Genomic DNA, 22,268 nt, shown 5'->3' on the forward strand with positions numbered 1-22,268 from the left:
GAGGGCAGAGGGGTGTGTGTGAGCCCCTGCACCTCGCAGGTTTCTCAGGGCAGAGGGTGTGTGTGAGCCCCTGCACCTCGCAGGTTCCCGCAGCAGGCTGGGGAGCGTTTGTGGCGGTCCTGGCAGAGCAGCCTGAGTGCAAATTGCCCGTGAGAAAACAGCGCTGTCACCGTGCAGGGCTGGCTGAGGACTCAATGAGCTTCGCTCGCACGGCGTTTATCCCCTCTCACCGCGTTAGGGAGGGAAAGTCTTGTTTGTCAAGTGCTCCTGCTGAGATCACTGAGCTGAGAGAAAGCCCTGCAAGCCTGAGGCCCCTTTGCTGCTGCTCCTTGGAGTATAGCATTGGTTTGAAAGTATCCCCTTGGGAAAATAATTCTCAGAGTGCTTCTGTGACGGGAAGGAAAAGCACCAGCCCCATGTGTATCAGTTAATGTACACTCTTCTGCTGGTTGGCCTAAATAAGAATAATTTCGTAACTGAAGTGCACTTCTTCAGCTACTCCTGTCCTTGTAGGGTGAATCCTTTTTCTAAATCAAGTTTATCCCTTATTTTTTCTCTCATTAACACAGGCTACCCGCTTCTTCATTTGATAACAGCACAGTCTTGTAACAGTTCATCACTGTAGGATTTCACCAACTCCAAGCCTGGAACATTAGCTGACAGCAATATGATTAGACCATGTGCCATGTTTTAACATTTGTTTGTAAAAATCTTACCCTTAGCATGATGAACAGTGAAATCAAATGGCTCTGTGCTTAGTTTATTGTGCATAATATTGGCATTTTTAGATTTGTAGTTATGATCATCTCCCAGTACTTGATATCAGACGTTTGTGGTAGTTCTTCATGTAGTGGTACAGCATGTATCAGTAAGAAAACATTTTGTCAGTAAGAAAAAATTTTGAAAACTTGAGTGAAAGAAACAAATTTTTTTAATGTGCTTTTGGAAGAGTTGGACTTATTTTATTCTAAGTTCTTAGGCTAAAGTAGAAATAGTAGGTTTTTTTTATCCTAATGTATTGCTTTTAAAAAACTCCAAACAGCCTCAGTGTACATCGTCTGCAGATTGCCTGCACAATGCCCGATTCATGGTGGCACATTGACACAACAGATTTGTTGCCTGAAGTGCTACATGTTTGTGCATGTTTCCTATTCAGGCTTTATTTGCTGCCTCTTCAGAAGTCCTTCAAACATACACATTTTGACGCTGACAAAAGAATTTATATACTTCATATTGAACAGCTCAGTATTAGTCATATGTTTTAAAATGAAAGACAAAAATGAACCTGATTGTTTTGGTTTTAGCAAAACCATTGCTTTACTAACAGAATAACTTTTGTGGTGGGGCAGCTAAACAAGGAGTCAATCTATTATCCATGACCAAGCAGCTTAAATGTGATCTATGTTAGAGTTTTATTTAGACAACAGAAGAAAAAGTGGTGAGCCCTGATTTGTAGTTGTTATGGCCCCATGATACAGACCAGGTCTCTGCTCTTCCTGCAGGAATTCCTTCCTAAGGGCTCTGTGGCAGCAGCCAGGTCAGCCATAACTCCTGTGCTCTGCCCCTGCCTCCGTAATTCTTGGTGCAGAAACACAAGGGGGTGTGTCTGGCAGGGATAGCATCGGGTCTTCCAGTGCACTGCTGACAATTCAGTCTCAAGGATTAAAAAATATCATCTGGGAAAAACAGGGGAAATACCTGTGGTTGTTACATTTTTGTGAATAAAGTGCTGAGTGTTGTGGTCACCTCTGGTGTCTCTAACAAACTTGCTTTGTCTTTGCAGAGCCACCTGGGGCTCCTGTTTGTGTAATTCCTTGCTTGACAGCAGTTGATGCAGCTGGCTCAGAGTACAACATTTTGATATAGGATTTGTAGGAAGAGAATGAGAAAGACACCCTGATAAAATTCAGATGCAGAGACTGCAAGCATTACCTTAGGTCCCTGATTTCAGACCAAAGATCTCTTTTAAAATTGGGCCTGCCTAAATGTAGGCAGCAACTTTTTCATGGCATGATGTGTGTTGCAGCACCTTCATGTCAGTGCAGGGCAGTAACTCTGGGGAAAAAACTCTACTGCTTCTGTCTGCTCATCAAAGTTTTTGCTTAAAACTTAAACCAAGCCAAGATACAGAGAGGAGAAGCAAAGGAATATTGTGAATTACTGATAAATGTTTGCTTTGTTTCTACAGTAGTACACATTACTTTAAAATAAAAATATTGTTAATTACATAGTATCTATAAGTAGTAGTTTTACTCATTGCAAAAAGATTCTGCCTCCATATTTGAAAGTTTTGCAGTTTGAGTATTCTCTTACAGACAAACTGGAGAGGAAATGCCTGTCTTTATTTTGCAGAAAGGAGCTCAAAGAATGGATGAAGACTTTAAAACACAGGCACTTGAATCTGCTCTTCCAAGTCCATCAGAGACTTTGCTTTCCATTCGACTGTTAGACTTTAAAACGAGTTTATTGGAGGCAATAGAAGAGCTGCGTATCAGAAGGGTAAATTTGTTTATATTTGCTTTGGTCTTTCTTTGCCTTATTTCTGTCTCTCTGTAGGTAATCCTAGAAAATCCTGCATGAGTGTGGCTAGACCTCATGCTGTATTTTAAGTGATTCAGCAGCCAGGGTTTTGTGTAAAAATGTATTGGGTGTATTACAGACTTTCCTGTAGACAGCACAAAGGTAACAGGTTTGGATGGGAATGAATTTGGTTTTTCTGTAACAACATAAGAAGTTGCTAGAGTTGATAATCAGGCTATTGAGAAAAGCTACATTAAATTACTGTCTTTCATTATAATTCTTCTCTTTAAGAGCAGTCTTTGATACAAAATGAAAAGAAGGAATCCAAGTGTTTTCCAAGTCCCCAAGTCTTTCTCGTTTCATAATTGATTTGCCATTTGCCAGAAAATTAGTGATTTTGGTTCTTTGCTTGTGTATTTTGTGAGCAAAGAGCTAGATTAAAACCAGAGTATTTCACCACTTTTACATTGCTAAGTCCATGGAGCTAGACCCCTACAATAAATAGTGTATTGGGTAGTAGGGGTGGGGGTGTTTTGTGTTTGAAATTATCTTGTAGTAGTACCAAGGTAAAATTGCTTCTGTGCTGGTAAAGGCAGCTGTTTTTTCTTGTAGTTAATTTGTCACTTGTATTTTTCTGTGGTTACTTTTTCAGTTGTGTGCATGTAAACATTTCTGTCTATTTCTCCCCTTAGGGTTTCTAAACTGTTATGTGTATTGAAAGACCTAAAGTGTATTTTTTCTTCATCTGATGCATTTGACCTGCTCAAAAGATGTGTATTATTAGTTTTAAAATATTAGTATTAATGACATGCTTGATTTATGCTTATTTTCATCTAAGTGAAATGCTATAATCCTCTCTTTAAAAGCCATAAACAAAAGAATGACTGCCATTAAAAAGGAAAAAAAAAAAGAAAGAGAGAAGGGCTGCATGAAGGTTCTTTATTGGTGTAGTACTGTTAAAGCCCCCATGGTGTGATCCCAGACCTGTGTTACAATGGTCGTGTTTAGTCTAGTCAAACTATTTTAGTATTAAAAGTAAAGACTGAATAGTTTAACTTTATTATTAGACATATTATTATATCTAATAGTTATTATTATTATTATTATTATTATTATTATTATTATTATTATTATTATTATTATATAACGATCAGAGTATCTTTTGCTTATAAGACTGCTTAGCTGAATTTACATGGTTAACTCAATGTTGCACTTTTAATGCACATGGTCAGAGCCTAAAGTGTTCATGGAGTGCCATGGGATTTCGTAATTTGGCATTTTCCTTTGGGTTTTTATGCTTGCTTTGTGTCTGCTATACTACGAGAGTTTGTGGCTGTGATTTTGTAAAAGTTGTCTCAGAAGGGTGAGTAATTTTTTGCCTTGAAATTGTTTTTAGTTTCAAAATTGATGCAAATGCTAAGAGCCAATTTCATAGTTAAGACATGGTCCTAAGTTTCTAAAGTAGCTGTGCTTTCCTTTACCCTAAAAAATACATACATATGTATATATTTACGTGTTTATTTAGAAATTTAGGTAAAAAAGTAAGCATTTTACAGACAGCCAGATTGAAATCTGGGAGTGTCCTTGAATGCATTTTTGATTGGTTTTGATAGTTCAGGGCTCCTTGCTTAGTATGTTTGAAGCTTGGAATATAAAACATAGGTAGTCTGAAGAAGCAAGAGTTATTGAGTAATGTGGCTTATGCCTCGTGGCATTCATTTTTATCTTTTCAAGTAGAATTTTCTATGGATGTTTTCGCTTTAAAATACCCCTAGCAAACCCTATCCCCATTTTAGCTACGAATTTCTTGCAAGCTCAAGCATGAGCCTATTTTGTAAATTTTTAATCAGCCCTGAGAGAAAGGTAGTGCATAAACCAAAATACAGGGATGACTTAGAGAATTACAGTGCTTGTCTTGCACTAACATGCTAATTTTTCCATGGTCATGAATGAAACACAAAATCTGTGTCATCTGCTCCATCAGAAAGTGGAGTAAAAGTGAAAATTCTGCAGGTTTCTTACTATTTCTTCCACTTCCTTCCCAGGTTGCTTGTGAGGTTCAGTAGACTGATAACCTGAGGGAGGCACTAGAGCCAGTGCCACGGATTTTACTCTCAGCTTTGTCTTTGATCTCTGGCTTGGCCTCAGATGAGATTATTTTACATCTATTTGCTTCTGGTTTTCTTCCTATTCTTGGTCTTGCTTGTCACTTCAACAGGAGACTCTTTGGGACAGGACCTGTTGTGTATTTTGAGTTTATTAAAGTGCCTGGAATGCTTGGTTAAGATGCAGTACAAATTCAGATTAATAAATTTGTGGATGAAATTATCTGTGTGAAGCTAATAAAAAGCAAACTGTTAAATACGGAAATATTTTGAGAGATTTGTTGCAATCCTTACTCAATGTCATGATATTGTAGGCAAACTCTCAAAAATAGTTCAGAAGAGTTGCTCAGAGTAAGGGACTGTTCATCTGTTCCATCTTCCAGAGGAAATCCCAATCCTTGATAGCTGTGCAAGTTTGTTCCTAAAGATTAATTGCTTGAATGATTATACTTGATGCAGTTCTTTTGGCTGTTCACAGGGTCTTTGTTCTCCATAGGAATTGACATAATATGAATATGCAAGTAATTAAAAGCCACAAAAAATTGTATTTCTCCTGCCCCACAGGGATTACTTCACAACCCAATAGTTGGAGTGTCTTCTGTTTTTTCCAGTTTGCTTTCCCACTCATCCAGCACTGACCACTGATCCTTCTGTGCTGGATATCCCTTCAGTTACTTCCATGTCTGTCAGTCTTGCTCTGGAGTCACCCGAGTGCCTTTTCTTCCTAACAGCCTTTTCACTGGATTTCATACCTAAGTGTAAGTTAGGGAATTTTTTTAGTAAAATGACAGACACAAGGACAGCTGGGTATTGGGAAAAAAAGTAAGTATGTGGGTTTAAGAGAATAAACAGCACTGAATTTCAGATCTCATGACTGTGACATCCTTGGTATTGTTGTTTGAGTCAGCAAGCAGTATGTTAGATCACAATTTCTCTGTGAATAATGTGGCTTTTGATTAGGAGCTGATTGCTTGCAGTTGGAGAGTGTTCTAAGTATCAATGCAGACCTTTCCAGGAATATATTTTGATAGAAGAGATTAAATATAGAGTAATTTTAACTATGCAGTGGAGTCAAGGGCAGACCAATGAAATTTACAAAGGGGAAATAGTGGTTGGTACAAATTTTTGTCTCTGCATGTGAAAATGGAAAGTTTTTGAGAATAGATTCCAAATAGGAATCTATATAGGTTGCTATTATTTTTCATAACTATGAAAATCCAACAATGTTTTATCAGAAACTAAAGGTAGAATAATGCTTCTATAAAAATCTCCTCTCCTATTAACATTTGTCCTGGAAACAAAGCTTAAGAACAATATCCACGAGATCTACAAAAAATTGTACTGGTCTGCTTCATTCATGAAGGAATTTCTAATTGTAGTATGAAAGAATCAGAAATTGTAGTGTCTGTGAGTACTGTTTGACCTGCATGAAAACTGGATGTGCAGTTTTGTAGGAGGGAGAGTGTAAGTTTAAGAAAGATAATAAAAGTACCTAGCAGCAGTTTTGGCTGCTTGGACATGAGCTGGCTGTACTCTGTTCCTAAATCTGTTCAGGGTCAAGAATCGAGGGGGCTTGACCAATCCACAGCCCATCTTGTAAAACTACAGCCTGAAGCAAACACTTTAAAGAAGGCTTGACACTTTCTAAAGGTTATAACGAGTAAATAAACCATCAAATTACTCCTCTTTTATTGTTATGGTAGTCTTTTTTTATAAAAACACTTAAATCCATGTAGTCCTAAGGCATCAAATAAAAAATGAACACTTTTAAGGTTTGGTGGGTTTTTGATCCCTCCTCAGAGTTATATACAATATTGTTCTCCTAAGTATAACAAAAACATTTTTGTTTTATTAAACAGCTGATAGAACTTCTAAAAAAAAAGAAAAAAGTGCTTCACACAAGTTTTAGAAGCTTTCATTTCAAAATGGGTAAATTATAAATGTCCTTTGGAAGATGTAAAAATGATGGATAAGGTTTATAACTGTTGGCGATTTCACATCAGAACATTTTTATAATGTAATTGTCATTCTCAGTTTAAGTATTTATGGTGTTTATTTTCTCAGCCATAGTTACATACATGCACATTTTTGATAGCTTCCAGATACACCTTTATAATTTTGGAGTAAGTTGGAGGAGTGTTGTTCACTTAGAACTTTGCTTCTTATCCTCTTAAGTGTTCACAGCAAAAGGCCTCACTTAAAATGGAATTTAAGGCCATTTTCTTACCATTTTGAGAAAGACTTTTGCTAATAATATATAATTTTAATAGTATGTGTTAATTAGTATTGCTTAATAACAGAAAGGATTGAGGATCACACTTTTTAAAAGCTTCTCATTTGGTTTTGTCACTCAAGGGAAATTAGGGAATACATTTTCCTTGAATACTTATAGAATAGTACCAGAAAAAAAAAACAACATTGCAACTATGCAGCACTATTTATTAAAGCAGAACTGGAAATCACTGATAATATTTTAAGTTCTCTCTTTTTTTTTTTTTTTTACCATAAGTCATATGAAATCTTTAGGTCTCTTCTCCATCTGTATTCTACCAGTATATACCAGAGAAGTGAAAGCTTAAGGACTTTTCTCTGGTTCTCTGTGAGCAAATTTCAGTTTTAATGCCTATTCAGTATTTTATATGTAAAATTCACATGACAGCTGAGGCATATATTTAGAATCTCTGAAAGAATCTTGAAATGCTTGGGAGCAGGCTCCTGTGGAAAGAAGTGTGCTTCTCCACACACGTGCTTGAAAACTGTCTGCTAATCAAGACAGTCAGTTTTGACCCTAAAACACTATAAAAGATGTCAATGTCAAAAAACTATTTTGAATCACTTGGGACATATTTTGCTCTTTTGATTTTGTTGATAAGTAGTGAGACTATGAATCAAATATTATACTGAGTAAAAAAGGCTTGCAAAATCTTCAAAACTGTCTTGCATCAATTGTTGAAGTGTTGTAAATATCCTTGAATCAGAAACTTGGAACCCTTACTCATATTGGGCTTCAGAAAAATTGTAGTATATTTTATAGCCAAAAAATTTTGTGTAATCTTCTTCACTTGGGAAGGAGAAAGAGCCTCCATTTGTCCTTTCAGTGTGTCAGGAAAGGTGCTGCTTCATCCAGAGGTGGGATCTTTTTGGTCTTATGGCAAATAATAGTCGTTGATGGTATTGCAATTCAGTAGAATTGTACTTAAACCCCAGTATTAAGAGAATGAACCTTTTGAGGTCTTCTTTTATTTTTTATTAAAGAGAGATCCATGGCCTTTTTTTCCCCAACTTGTGACTGTTTTGTAAGGTTCTAACCAATTTTTGAGGTGTGAGTTACTTCAAGAGTACTTAAATTTTTCCAACAATTAAGATGGTGAGATTTAAACTATAGTGAAGGTGAACTTTAAAACAGCATAAAATTTGCACATAATATATCAAAATGCACAGTTCAAGTATTCTGATTATTCCTTTACCCTCATACAGTGAGCTTGGCCCTTGCTGGCCCTCAGTAAATGTTATTAGTTCAAGGATTCATCAAAGAGAAGTCAGGCTTACCTTAAAGTGGTGGCTTTTCCAAGCTGGCCATCAGTGTGCGGAGCAAAGGCAGGAAAGCAGCCTTTGGAAGTTCAGTGGCACATTAGGGCAGCTCTCCAGGTCCTTGGAGGATATTCATTATTTTGACTGTGTGCAGAAAACAGGACAGTGCTGAGTTGCTTATGACATACGTCAAAAACCTGAATATTGTTCTTGCGGGAAGTCGTGACTCCTCATAAGGAAACCTTTTGTTCTTCCTTATTTTGAGTACTGGATTTGTGAAGGAAGGCCAGTGCTCATAAAAATTGGACTCCAAAGGGAAAAATTAACTTGAATACCAGAGTGTTTCGGGAAAATTTACATACTTATTTAGCAACTGTGATTATCAGAAGATAACTCTCATTTGTTATCAAAAGTAATAGTTTGGTTCTTGACAAAGTGCTTCTGCAAGAACAGATCTGTAACACTCCCTGTGGATCATGGGGGAAACTCTGGACTTTAGTAATGGTCTTCTCAGATTCTCTGGTAGCTCATCTTTTCAGAAATATGTGTTGATGACTGTTTCAGTTTCTTTTGGTAGGACAGAAGGCTTCTTGGCACAGAAGATAATGATAAATATTTCTCTTTTTCCATAATAACAGAAGTAACCACTGACAAAAACTTTTCAGTTGTCCTAGGAGATGTCACAAAGAATAAAGATTCAGATGCTTTGAGCTGAATATTTAAGTTGCCCCAAAGATTCTGAGTAATTAAGTATGATTATCTGTATCATTGACGACAAAGGATTCTTGTAGCACTTTTGCATCTTACTGAACTTCTCTTCATTTCAGTGTTTTGACATTTTTTTAAATGTTTGTTTTTAACTAGGAAACAGAAAATAATTATGAAGACCAAATAAACAAAATTGTTATAGAGAAACAGGAGCTTGAATGGCAGAAGGTAACTTTCCTGTGTGCTTGTAGTGTTTTACCTGCTGAGATTTCATTTAAATGTGTTAATATAAATTGTGATTTGTTACAATTCCTCTTTTTAGAACTATTTTTATTTCAGTAGTAGAATGTTCTAGCCAGTAGCTTATTACTTAGTCATGAACATCTGTAGCTTTTATTTTGATTTGGATTGTCCCCAGCTTAGCAATGTTTTTAACAAGAAAATATAATAATATTTGGCATGACTTGCCAATCTTCAGTCAAAAGAGATGGAAATACTGAAGCAGGAAGACGTTTAGCTAATCTGAGGCATGCTGACACGTCAGTGTGGGGGAAGATGTGTAGCAGCTTCTCTGTATTCTGCTTGACTTTGGCAAGCGCAAATATCAGTGCAGCAAACAGCTCCACTTGCAATCTTTTGGAAGTGGAGATTTTTCCAAAAAGTTATTTTTGATCATGAACTTGTATGTTATCCATACTCAGTGGTAGTCTGTCAGCTTTTAAATGTTGAGAATGAAGTATTCAGCAACATAAGTCTGACATTCTTCTCAGAGTTAGGGCTCCTGAGGTTATGCTTTGCTAGGAAATGCATTCCCTTCTTTAATACAATCAAACCCATGACCCCTGTCACTAGGGCACAAGATAAAAGGCTTCACTCCGTATATTTTACAACCCCAGAAAAAACAATAATTTCAGCTCTATCCTTGATCTTGGGATATTTAACATCTTAGTTGTAAAGGAAGGCTATTTCATCTTGGAGTTCATCCTAACCATCTTAAATTAATAATCCTAACTCTGTGCTTTTCTTTCTTGAAAGATATATATGTGCACACAGAAACAGGAAACATTTTCTATTTGTAAAAGCAAGAGTGCTTTCAATTTGTAACCCTTCTTTGCTTTTCTTAACCTAGCTTTGCAGTGCTTAATATTCTGGGTTCAAAAGGGAGGATTTCCACCCATTCTAAGACCTTAACAGCAATTGAATTTACCATTCATAAAAGGATGGGACTTACAGGTAGTGAGGTGAACTCTGTTCCTGTACTTTGTGCTTAACATTGGCACATGGCAAAGCTGATCAATGAGTGGTAGATTTTGGGAACTTCATGTGAGCAAATTTTCTGGAACTTCAAAGGAACGAGCTAATATGAATATCCAATCCTGGCGACTCCAGTAAGATGAAAATTCTTAGTATGACATTTAAATTGAATTTGTGACCTGATTGTTTCTGAATGCAGAACCATACTGAGCACAGCAGTAGTTCAATAAGTAGACATCTTCCTCTGGTTTATCAAAGGTTCTGTTTTACCATTTCCTTCATGGATTTCCCTTCCAGTCAACATTTCTGTCATTCATTTTATTTTACCTTAAATTTACCTAACTAGTTTGAAATGAAGACATTATTTCAGCTAAGTCATATTACAATATTACAATTTATCTACATTTTATAAATATACTGTGCCTGCTCTTGAAAGAAATATTCTCAAGCAGGGAAAACAGAATAACTGGAGGATATATTGCTTTCAGTCTAGTGGGTATACTCATCCATTATAATATTAAAATATCAAAGCTGATTTTTTTCATATTTAAAAAAAAACTCTGCATTTTTCTTCAGTCTTACTGCATCACACATGCATGGTATATCTGGAAAATTTCTTCCAAGCCTGAATTTCTGACAGAGATAATAGAATCATTTTATCTGATAGTCTGTGTGTGAGGCTTGTTAGAAAATGAATATTTGTAGACACTACTCTGTCATTTTGAAAATAAAATACCTCACTTGAATATACAGTACAAAAAAGTAGTATGTTATAAAGAGTTCAGAATTGGGGTTTTTTTCCATTACATCTATGATAAAGTTATATAAAGGATGATTGCTTACTGAAGCCAGACTTATACCTACATAATTTATTCCATGATATTGCCTTGAATTCCTGTATTTTGTAGTGCCATCTTAATTTGGCAGTGCTGTGGATATAAAATTGTATTCCTGTTGTGAGCAGAAGTACTGCAGTGGGAGTAGCTGATTTTTTGTGCCTGCAGTACTTTTCTGCCTTGCTGCTTCACATGCCTGTCACTCCCTGGAGAACCTGTCCTTGGACACAGGGCCAACCTCAGGAAAACGCTCCTCAGGACTTCTGTGTGCTTCTGAATCCTCATTTATGTGCTGTGCGTTGTTTGGTGCGCACAAAACAAAACTTCCTCTACTCGTGATGAGTTAAGTAAATGGATATGGAACACCTTATCTCCATGGATCCTTGTCTCTACCAAAAGGCTCTTCTGTTCAAGCTCTTGCTTGTACAATATGAAAACAACACCAGCTTGCTGGAGAAAACAGCAATTTTGGAAGAGACTTTATGTTTAAAAACTCAATTTTTATTAAGGCAGAAGAAGAAATTTGACTCCTTGTGTGTGAAACAGATTTTCAATTTATTTTCTCCCATTCATTCTTTTTAATTGTCTCAATTTATATTTATTATTGTGCAGTCATTAGTGGATTAGTGTGTTTCCTGCTACACACTCATATTTCTAAGCTAAACACTCATCTATATTTTGAGATAGCTGTTCAAGGACAGAGCCACTTAACTATTTTTACCTAATATTTCAGTTTTTAGAACTGAAGAAACCTGATCTTGCATGCATACCTTCCATGGTAAAGGTGAAGTGTCTTATAGAGAAGCATGATGCTTAAAGATGTTGGAGACTTCCATCTTGTAGAGTGTAGTGTTAGCCTATGAGATTATAATATGAAATAATAATACCAAAAAGTACATCTTCACTCATTTTCTTGTTTTTGTATATGAGAGCAGTGGCAGGCTGTAGGGTGATAGAAGTCTCATACTATTGCCTTACACTTAGTTATTTCTGGCTTCTTTCAGGTAGCTTGTTAAATGACTAAAATCTAACTATGAACAGAATAACAGATAGTTAATTTTCAATGGGATTCTATTTTTAATGGGTATTAAAATTCTGTTGTAACTACCTGGACCAGTGTCAAGGTTCTGTCCTGAGCTGGTAGTGGATGTGGATTGTTTCTGCAGACTGATGGGATGGGTAGGAGTTGCTCACAGAAGTCCTAGTAAAAGGTCTGTATTCCAGAGGGGAGAATTGTTACCTGTAAAGAATGAAAGAGAAGCTGCTACCAAAAAGACGATTACCAGTTTAAAAAATGCTTTTTTTTTTAGTCTTCAGGCTTTTTTAGTCAGTTGTGTCATTCTAGAAATATTTAACAATAAATATTACATATTTATTGTTAAATAAATATCATAATAAGTCAGCCTTTTCTTGAAATACTTGATATATGATTTGCTCTGAGATAATACTTTACTTACACTGTTGTTATTTCGCATGAGCAGGAAACTCTGCAGCATCAGACTGACACCCTGCAACAACAAAACAAAGAAGCTATGGCAGCTTTTAAAAAACAGGTAACAAAATACAGCCTTTGGCTTTGACTGTGGGATTTTAAAATACAGTGGCATCATAGCAAGTTATCAGTTAGTATGAAAATAATTTTCTATTGTGTATAAAATGTTAGACTATACAGGTCAGGACAGAGCTCATTTCCTTTCTTCTGGCCACACCATTATGTTTGTATTTTTGTAGTTCTTTCCAGATGCCCCTCCTCCTGGCATTTTTCATTTTTATATTTCAAAAACCTCCTGGAGAAGATAATGCTTCTTCTAATACTTTCCTTAGTTTGTTTTGCTTTGTTTGGTTTTTCCCCTCTAGTTTAGCATGACCTCTGCAAGGGTAGATTCATAAACCATGGTAAAAGATCTGCCGCACAAATTATCCTGCCCAACATTTAAAAGCGTGTTTCACTCTTGTGTTTTGTTCTCCATATTACAGTGAGCAAACACAAGAGCTGAGAGACCTTGCACAGAATGTTCATAGGAGCTGAAACTGTTGCCCATGGTGATGAAGAATTTGTCATTAATACTGCATCACAATTGTGTCACACAAAAAAGAAGCTGACAAGCAATTAGGTCTCTCCCTTGAAAAAATAATTTGAGATTCACAGACTTCTTGTAGAGCTGTAGAGTTCTACAGTTCCTATAGATAGAAAACCCCAGGGATTGTACTGTGTATGTTAATATAACTATATTGTCTTGTTGAATTGCATGAATAAAATTATTGCCATGTGCTGTTCTGATTTTTTTGTTTTGGGTTTTTTATGTGACTGACAACCAAGTTACAGGCAAGGATGTTTGCCATGGAAGAAGAAAAGGTACTCTAAATTATTTGTTGTTTGTTATCCAAAGAAGAGCATAAGCAAATGACAATGAAATAAAACATACCAAACATTTCCTAAGTATAAACTAAGTATATTGCAATTACATTATGTTTTTTGCTATGGCCTTTGCAAAAAAAATGTCTTTGTAACGTTTGTATTTCTGGTTTTTTGTTTATAGACTCGTGAAGTGTCACTGCTTATGCTAAAAATCAGTTGAGGAAAGAGTGTTCTTTGATAGTTCCATACTGCATTTATTCAAAATTTACTTTATCCTAGAGGGTTGGGGTAAATTGGGATAATTGGCCTTTACAAGGAGTACTGAAAAATAGCATTTTTAGCTGCCTTAGAGAGTCAGATTTTAACAGGGATTTTATTGATTTAGCTGAACTAAAGGTTTCCGAAAGTACTTGACCTAAGCTGAAATAAGATGAAATTTTAGCCTGAATTTATATGGATTTTGTTTGCTATGTGAGTTTTTATACCAGGCTGAATGCCTAATTCCTCCTTGGAATGAAGGATTTACATTTGGTGTACAATGAACCTGTTTTAAACAGTGAAGTCAGTGGATGTCTGCCTCTGTTGGTTCATTTAAATTTCCCAGCGGTTTAGAGCAGATGAATATGCTGGATGTGGCATAAGAACTGACATAGAATTTTGCAAACTGGTTAAATGGCTTGGAAGTATATATAAAAAAAACTTTATTATTTGCTGCATTGCTATTTATTGCTATTTATTTTATGTTTTCTGGTTGAGTAATTTTCTTGACTGGGAGTTTGGGTTTTTTTTTCATTAAGACAATTCATTTGTCCACACATACCCACTTATCCCTCTCTGATTTTTATTTTCAATGATAGGTTCAGAATTAAATTTTATGCTGATTAACTTTTACTTCTATTTCCATTTAATTGAGTAGTACTTTCAGTACTTTATACCAAAGTAACTGAAAGAGTCAGTTAAGCTCAGGACAGAGTTGAGAAACCAATTTTTGCACCAATTTAGATGATATGTACTGTGAGTGATCAGGGTGGTTTTGGAGGAGTGCACAGTCAGCACTGTATTGGGAATCACTGGAACAGGCAGGGGTGGTTCAATTGGATGTATTTGTGTTTTCTGGCATATTCTCTGGTATTTAGATTCTGGTCTGCATTGGATTGGCTGCAGCCAGTGATTTTTACCAGATTTAATTCTACTGAAGTCCTTTGGCTTTCTCATGTGCAAATTTTATATGTTTGTCTATGTATGTATTCACACACAAACATATGCATATATATGTATGTATATATATAATGTACTTGCATGTATTTAGTGACTAGCAATAGCAGCTTACAGTTCACTCTTTGTGGACTGAGAAAAATGAGCAGGTTGTTTCTATGAAGATCCTGCAGATAAAAAAATGGATTTACCTGATACTTTTTGTTTTAAAATATACTATTTTGTTCTAAATAACGTATTAGTTCTGCCTTTGTCAGGCTTTTCTCTCCCAGAACAGCCAGTTTTAAGACTTGACAAATAGAGTCAGAAGTGGTGAAAATACTCTATTGTGTTTTCACTTTTCTTTTCATAGCAATATTTGTGTGCATGTTAAAATTATTTAGCTTAATTATTCATTAATGGATTGTTCTGTCGTAGCGGAGTTACCCTTTATTTTTGTAACATTCTTTTTGATAAATTTTTATTGTAAATGCATTTACTCTGCCCAAATCCTGAAGTACAGCTTTTGTTGAAAGGGAAAATACCAACTTGCTGTAGAAACAAAAGAAAAAGAAATTGATGGACTGAAGGAAACATTAAAAGCCTTACAGGTAAAGTTTTGCCTTTGTAAAATCGCATTTCTTTGAATGCAGGAGTTTTGGTTTTAGTTTCTTACTAGTAAGAAAATTGTTGGTTTTAAAAAGAGGATCTTTAAGGCCTTATTGCTTAATCTTCCTAGGACACCTCACTTTGTAACACTGAGTTTCTGTTCTAGTTTTCAGTGTCACTACTGCTTTAGGTTAACCTTCCAGCTGATGTTCTTTTCCTCCAGAAGACAACTCAAAAGTCCAAACAGTGTGTGAAATATGCTTTCTTTTAATTTCCACAGTCATCCTCTTCCTTCATTCTTGTTTTGTTGCTTCACACCTGTCTGGAATCCCTGGTAAACAGAACTAAGTATTCACCCTGGGCCTCCCTGTTGCAGAGCTCAGTGGTTGCCTCTGTTTCACTGGGAGGTTTCTGTACTTACACTTGATCCGTGGCTTAAAACCAAGGCAAATATATTGAAAATAGATCAGTAGCATTGTAATGCATTGCCAGATTTCAGGTGTTACCAGGAACTAATGATTTTTCTACCCACAACTGAGTGGAATAAAATTGATGTTGAAAACAAAATGGCTGTAATGTATTATTACTATGATTTTGAAACTTGTGATGGTTCCTATTAACATTCTCTTATAATGGAATACATTTACTTGGTAGCAGACTGGGTTTTTTGTCTCTTACTTAACACTGAATGTATTTTAGGAGCAAAAGAAATTGATTCTCATGGCTGGCCTTCTGAGCAATAGCTGTAAGGATTTTGTTGCCTTGCTCAAACCTTGGCATAGCACAGATGATGTAGAATATCCATCCCTGCATGGTCTGCTGAACATAATATGTGGACAGCAAGAGTAATGAAAGATCCCACTGGCCTTTCTTTTGTAAGACAAACCACAAATTAAAAAAAAAAAAATCTTAAATGTTGAGTGTTCACAGATCAAGCATCTGTGCCACAGTACAGTTCAGATCTAGGAAATTCTGCTGTGGCTTGAGGAAGCAGGAGGTCACAATGTGCTCACAGGGAGATTGTTTGGAAATGAGCCTAATACAATTTTTAATTCAGTTCTGTATTCTTCTCTGTAGAGTCAGAACCCTGCCTTAAAATGATTATTCTCTAGGCTTTTTCCTAGAAATAATATCTTCTATATAAAATTTGTACACTCTGGATTCTTTGACAATACTTTGGGGTTTTTTTGTATGCAAATCAAAGTATTCTGTCAGTGGGGTATTAAGTAGTGTTGATATCTTCTAATGGCAGCCTTATATTATTAAAGCATGTGAGATTGTTACGTTATATCTTTATATGCTACCATTTAGAATACCTACTAAGATATTTTTGTTATTTTTTCCAACAGGGAACCCACTTCTATTCCTGTAGGAGTTGAGGGAATACTTTGATTTCTATCTTTATCTTCTTCTCTATTTATTTCTAAGGGTCTAGTTTACAGACTGTGGTCCCTTTGCACGTTGTTTTCATGATGCCTGTCAGAAAACACAAGGATTTATGCACTTTTTCAAAACTCCTCTAGTAACAAATCAGTGTAAAGTGATTTTACATAATTTAAATATTGAAGTAACATTATGAAGTGAAGTGAATCTAATAATACATGAAATTTTGCCATCAGTGATTCAAAACCACCATTACTGTATTGGATGGATTAATAACAAATGCAATTAAGCCATTGGTATAACAATGCTTAATTATACAGGTTTTTGTCAGAAAAAATGTAAATACCATTTAATGAATAACTCTCTGTTGTTTTACAGATTTCAAAATACACTTTACAAAAGAAACTGAATGAAATGGTAAGAAAATAATGAAAATGCAAAAAAAAGGAAGAGCTTTAATGAAAATATATGCTTGGGGTATAATCCACTACCAACTGACTTTAATATGATAATTATTACAAGTAACACAAAGAGGTATCAGCTTCAAATCTGAAAATCTTACAAATGCAATGGTTTTAGATTTTTATAGTGTGATAGCTACTGTTCAGCATGTGGTATTTTTTCCTCACTGAATTAAAGTAGAATTGGTCCATTTTTTCTTTTTAAAGATGAAAGATTTTTTAATAGACTGTCATTTAAATAATGTAATTTTATTATTCTGACAGGATCTGGCATTACATATCAAAAAGTAGTAGAGAATTCCTAGAAGTTTTGGTTTTGTTTTTAAGAAAAACTGGTGGTTTTCTTCTCACTCTTTTTTTACTCCTCAGAATTAGTTCTTAACATCAGGTTCCCTGAACAGTTTAGATTTCATCCAGTGCAGCTCTCACTCCCTTTGACACAGGGCATAAATTTACCCAGAGTGACAGCACAGTGGCTCTGAACCCTGTTGTCTGTTTTAGGAAGTGAAAGAGTGAGCCACAGAAACATTGCTAGGCTTGATTGAATAAATGCTGTGAAAATTCTGCTGCTGCTCAACTGGAAAGAATAAAGATAATATTGTCAGACCATTACAAACTGTGATTTTAATTAAGAAGCTCAAAAAAGTAGAGTCCAGTTTAGCTTTAAGTACCATGACATTTGTACTGAAAGTCATCTTCAACGCTACAGTGGTTTAACACAAAATATGGTGAAATTGAATAATGTGCCCTCTGACCTGGGAGATAAGGCTACAAGTTAAAGATCAAAGGCAACATAAAATGTGTTTGGTCTTACTTCACTTTTAACTTGTATTTATTCCTAAAATGCAGCTGATCTAAAAATGTGTTGAAAATATACAGAATAACTGGACTTGCATTTAGGTCATTTTACATATTATCTTTCTTTCATAACTTACAAGCTCAGTCTTCCATCTGAGTGAGAATATTTAAACGACAACACCTTTAAGCTGGAAATGCATCTATGCTGCTTAAAGAAATATATTTTTTATATTCATAAACTTTTCATTAATTGATCATTTGAATATTTTGAAAGCATTTGCTTTGAATCAGAGTATGGTAGTCTAAAATGCCATTGAGTGGGGCAGGATGCTGGAAATCCTCTATTGCATGTAGCACTAAACAGAACATGTACAGTTGGGACTTATTTAGGGAAAATGCTCTGATATGAAATCATGAAAACAAAATACTCCACAAGGTAAACAAAAGTGAAATTTTTCCTGTAATCTTTTGTAGTAGTGGGCAAATGCAGTTTTAGACCAGGCCAAATTCTACCAGCTTTACTCCCTGAGTGGTTGCACTGAAATAAGTGGCACATTCAAGGGATCAAAGGAGTAGGTGCCCATGTAGACTCTTGGTCATCACCAATGGCAAAGTGTTTAAAAATCAAATGGGTGAAATTCTGAATCAGTCATTTATCTGAGAGCCATTTCAATTTTGTTAAAGACAGATTAGCTCATTCTCTGGTGTGTATTTTGAGAGTAAGGAGATGTGCTGCTCAGTTTCTATCTGAGAACCTTAGAAACCCTGCCAGTCAGTGAAGAAGCTTCTGTGTGTGCTGGGGACTGGGTGTGCCTTACTGATGCAGCTGTTTATTCTGGTTTTGTTCCTTTCATTCTGTTCTTTTAGAATGGTATATGCAATGTCAATACTTGACATAAACACCATGTTTTAGGATGCTGTCCAGTTAAGTTTATGCAAAACTTGTAGTGCTGATATAATTCTCACCATATATGCTATAATTTTGAAATAGTGGAAGGTTTTGTTTTGTACTGAAAGGCAGTATAGAGAATTTTTTGTGTTTTATTATTTGTTTGTCTTTATGATTGTCTTCCCCCCCCCCCCCCCCCAATTAAAGTGTTGATTCTTGCATGCAGTGCAGTTGTTTTGCACCTCCCTGCAAATGGACAGTAGCACTTATGCAGTCAGGAGGGATTACTACAAAGCCAATTCAGCTGATAGAATACACTTGAGTGTGAGCTCTGTATTGTATTTGTTTTCCTGCTGCTGAAATTAGGAAGCAATTGGAGGAAAATGGTCAGGTGTTGGTTTCCTGACAGACCATACACTGGAGAATGGCAGGATTCTCTGCACATGGCATCTGTGCTTGTCTTCTCTTACTGTTTTTATTGGAAACTAAATGTCTGTGAAATCAATGAGTGAAGCTGCAGTCAGATGGTCTAGGTTGATTAAACCCCACCACAAAAAAGAGGGAATTTAGATCCAGATAATCCACATGGTTCCCAGCAGACAGGGAACTGTGTTCCCACCTGAACTGTGCCCAGGAACTGCTGGCACAGGCCAAAATGTGTCAGGGATATTTTAACAACAGTACAGGCATTTCCTGAGAACTTCCCTGCCACCACTGAGTTTTCTAATACAGGTATAGTTGTCGAATGAAAAAGGAATTACTGCAAAAGAAAAGTTGGTTTGTTCATAATAATCTAAGATAGGATGTTTTTGTTCCCTTTCTGCATATTTTAGGAGTTTGCCTGTAATCATACTATGTTGTTTAGAAACACAGTGAGGAGGCAGTGATACAGTATAAATTCAACCCAATTATTTTTAAGTAGAAAAACGGTGAGAACTGGAGGAACTGTTGTGAAAAAAGATTCCCATTTTGAAGAGCTACAGTTGGTAGCCCTTAGCATAATTTTCATGTGATCTTGCCTTTGGTCTCCATGCCATTACATCTTCTTTGTTGCTGTGACACTTTGACCTCCCAGTTACCACCTTCTGCTTCACTGAGTACCTCTGACTCATGACTCCATTTCTAGAATATCTTTGAGATATGAACCATTCCCTCTTTGTGTTTCTCCAGTCACCCACTTGACCCTGAGCTATTTCTCGGGTCTAGTTCCACCAAGAAATCATTGTGCCTCAACAAGCCATATGGCCACAATCAATTCCACTCCCCATCCCAGCTTATCTTTATTACTGGTGAAGGGCAGGGCAATAATTCCTGTTCTTGCAGTATCAGACATAAGGAAGAAGAACCAAGATTCTGTGGGTCTCACTCCAGCTCCAGGGTCATCCACTCCCTATCCTGCAGTGTCTCCTGGTGTTTCTTGATTGGCTTCTATGGAAGAATGTTTTACAACCTTTTCACTGGGAGGAGACAAATCACACACTCAGGCTTTCATTTCTCTGTGCATTAAGCCTGGAGAGCAGCCTGCCATCAAAAATTCTATTTAGGCAAGTTTTAAGCTCTTAATAAAACTCCTGTAGATGGAGCAGACCAGCCCCATGAAGTAGCAAAGCATATTTCAACTTTTTGAGAGAGGAGAGACTATCACTATCTTGCTGACTAAAGACAGGAATTGGGATAACACTAAGAAAAAATCCATATTAAAAACTACAAAACCCATCAGGTCTTGCCACAAGCTGTTGAAGTCTCAAATTAGGGCTGTCTCCCTGTTCATCGATCTCTTAGAATAAATATACCTGAGGGAACTACCAGGAAAAACAAAGAAAATCTTTCCTTTTAATGTTTTTGTTAGAAAATTCCCCTCCTAGCATTAGTTAAGCACAGATCTTCAACAGTTAATTTATGATTAGGAAAAACAGAAAGTATAAGAACATTTTCAACCTACATTCCTCGCAGTGATTTCTGTAAGTGGTGGTGTTTCTTTACCAGTGCTTCCATTATGGCTTTCCATTTGCTGTAGTGTGTTTAATTTCATACCTTATAAAACATGAGAAATTTGTATTGTATATCCTGTTTTGCTAGTCTTATGGTGGTCATTTCATTTGATTACCATCAGCTTTTATTATCCTCTGATGCCTGGACATGTATTGCATTTGTTACTGTGTGGAAATGGAGCCTTGCCAAAGCCAAACAGTCTGGGCCAGATGCATCCTGGTGTAACTTGAATTTACACACAGGAATGAATTTGGCCCAGTTCATTTTAATTGCTGTGTTGCTCTGTAGATTAGAAACAGATTAGGTATCTAAACAAATCGTTATCCTTTCTGAGGAATTAACTTACCCCATTCTCTTCAGAAAAACTAATTTCAAAATTCACCAAATAGTATCTATAAAACTGTTAACAAAAATACGCTATAAAGAAGAACACAAAATCTTACTGTTATAAGGATAACAAAAAAATTGTCGCTGAACAGTTTCCACAAAATGAGAGAGATTGGTAAAATTCATTAAATATATTGCACTTAATTACCACATGGTTTTCTTTGTGGTGTTACTTAGGCTAACATGTGAATAGAAGTAAAATTACGTGTTAGATGCTTACAAAAGTAATTAGAAACTTTGCCTACAACTATACAAAGTGATTTCATCATATTTTATGATATTAGAACAGTTAGTTGACACTGAGGAAATAAGAATTACTCACTGAAAGGTTATTTATATTTTTCTGGGAAGCATGGGGTGTTAATCTGCATTAGTCTCACTAGTCCAAATCCAAGTCACCTCTATTCTAGAAGTAGTTGACGCACTTGTGATTTTTAGCAAGTGTGTTGAAATTCTTTTATTTAGGTGTGTCAAATGCACAAACTCTCTCCTAATTGCCCTTGGCTGTGCCATTTTTTACAAGGCCATGACTGGAATGGGTGAAGCTGTCAGGAGTCTCTTGGGGTGGCTCAGAGCAGGGTCAGTGGAGCCAGTGTCACAGAGCCATGGCTGTTGATTTTTAGTACCTCCTTGGATAGGTTCTGTAGCCTGCCTGTGCAATCTGTTCCAATGTTTGCCCACCCTTACAATGTCTTTCCCCTCAAGTGTAAGTGAAATTTCTTGTCTTTCACTTTGTGTCAGTGAAAAGGAGTCTGTCACTAAAAGGAGCCTGGCTGTGGTTTCTTTATTCCTTTCACACACACACCTCCCCTGGAATATACACATTTATGACCTCCTCTCCAGGCTGAGCTGTCACACGTCCCTCAGCCTCTACTCAAAGCTCAGATGCTCAAATCCTTTGATTATCATGATGATTTTGTCTCTCTTCCTGCTATGTGAAGATGGGAAAGGTCATTAGATATGAAACAGACAACTGAAAGATTCTGGGAATGATTTTGCATTTATGCTGTTATATTCAAAAGCAGCTGGAGAGCTACTTACTGTCATTAAATGGGTGCTTCATTTATGTTCCTAACAGGATCAAAAATTGCAGATGCACTTAACAGCAAAAGAGGAGCATCATAAGAAACTGAATGAAGTTGAGAGGTGTTATGCTACTATTGCATCTCGTTTTGGGTTTGTGAAAGGTGTTCATGGCAAGCTAGAGCACAGTGGTATGTATGTCTTAAATACCTTCCAGCA

At 36.2% G+C, this 22,268-nt stretch overlaps 1 protein-coding gene across 1 annotated transcript in view; it reads left to right on the forward strand.

Moving 5' to 3' along the window:
• CCDC73 (coiled-coil domain containing 73) overlaps positions 1-22,268 on the forward strand; it is a 70,602-nt gene that overhangs the window by 21,059 nt on the left and 27,275 nt on the right. Inside the window, exons 3-9 of the mRNA XM_058806585.1 lie at positions 2,353-2,499; positions 9,021-9,092; positions 12,436-12,507; positions 13,275-13,310; positions 15,044-15,118; positions 16,878-16,916; positions 22,105-22,240. Of these exons, the coding sequence (XP_058662568.1) occupies positions 2,353-2,499; positions 9,021-9,092; positions 12,436-12,507; positions 13,275-13,310; positions 15,044-15,118; positions 16,878-16,916; positions 22,105-22,240 (577 nt within the window). The remainder of the gene's footprint in view (positions 1-2,352; positions 2,500-9,020; positions 9,093-12,435; positions 12,508-13,274; positions 13,311-15,043; positions 15,119-16,877; positions 16,917-22,104; positions 22,241-22,268) is intronic.

The sequence above is a fragment of the Ammospiza caudacuta genome, chromosome 6, assembly GCF_027887145.1.
Source record: "Ammospiza caudacuta isolate bAmmCau1 chromosome 6, bAmmCau1.pri, whole genome shotgun sequence".
In the NCBI taxonomy this organism is placed as follows: Eukaryota; Metazoa; Chordata; class Aves; order Passeriformes; family Passerellidae; genus Ammospiza; species Ammospiza caudacuta.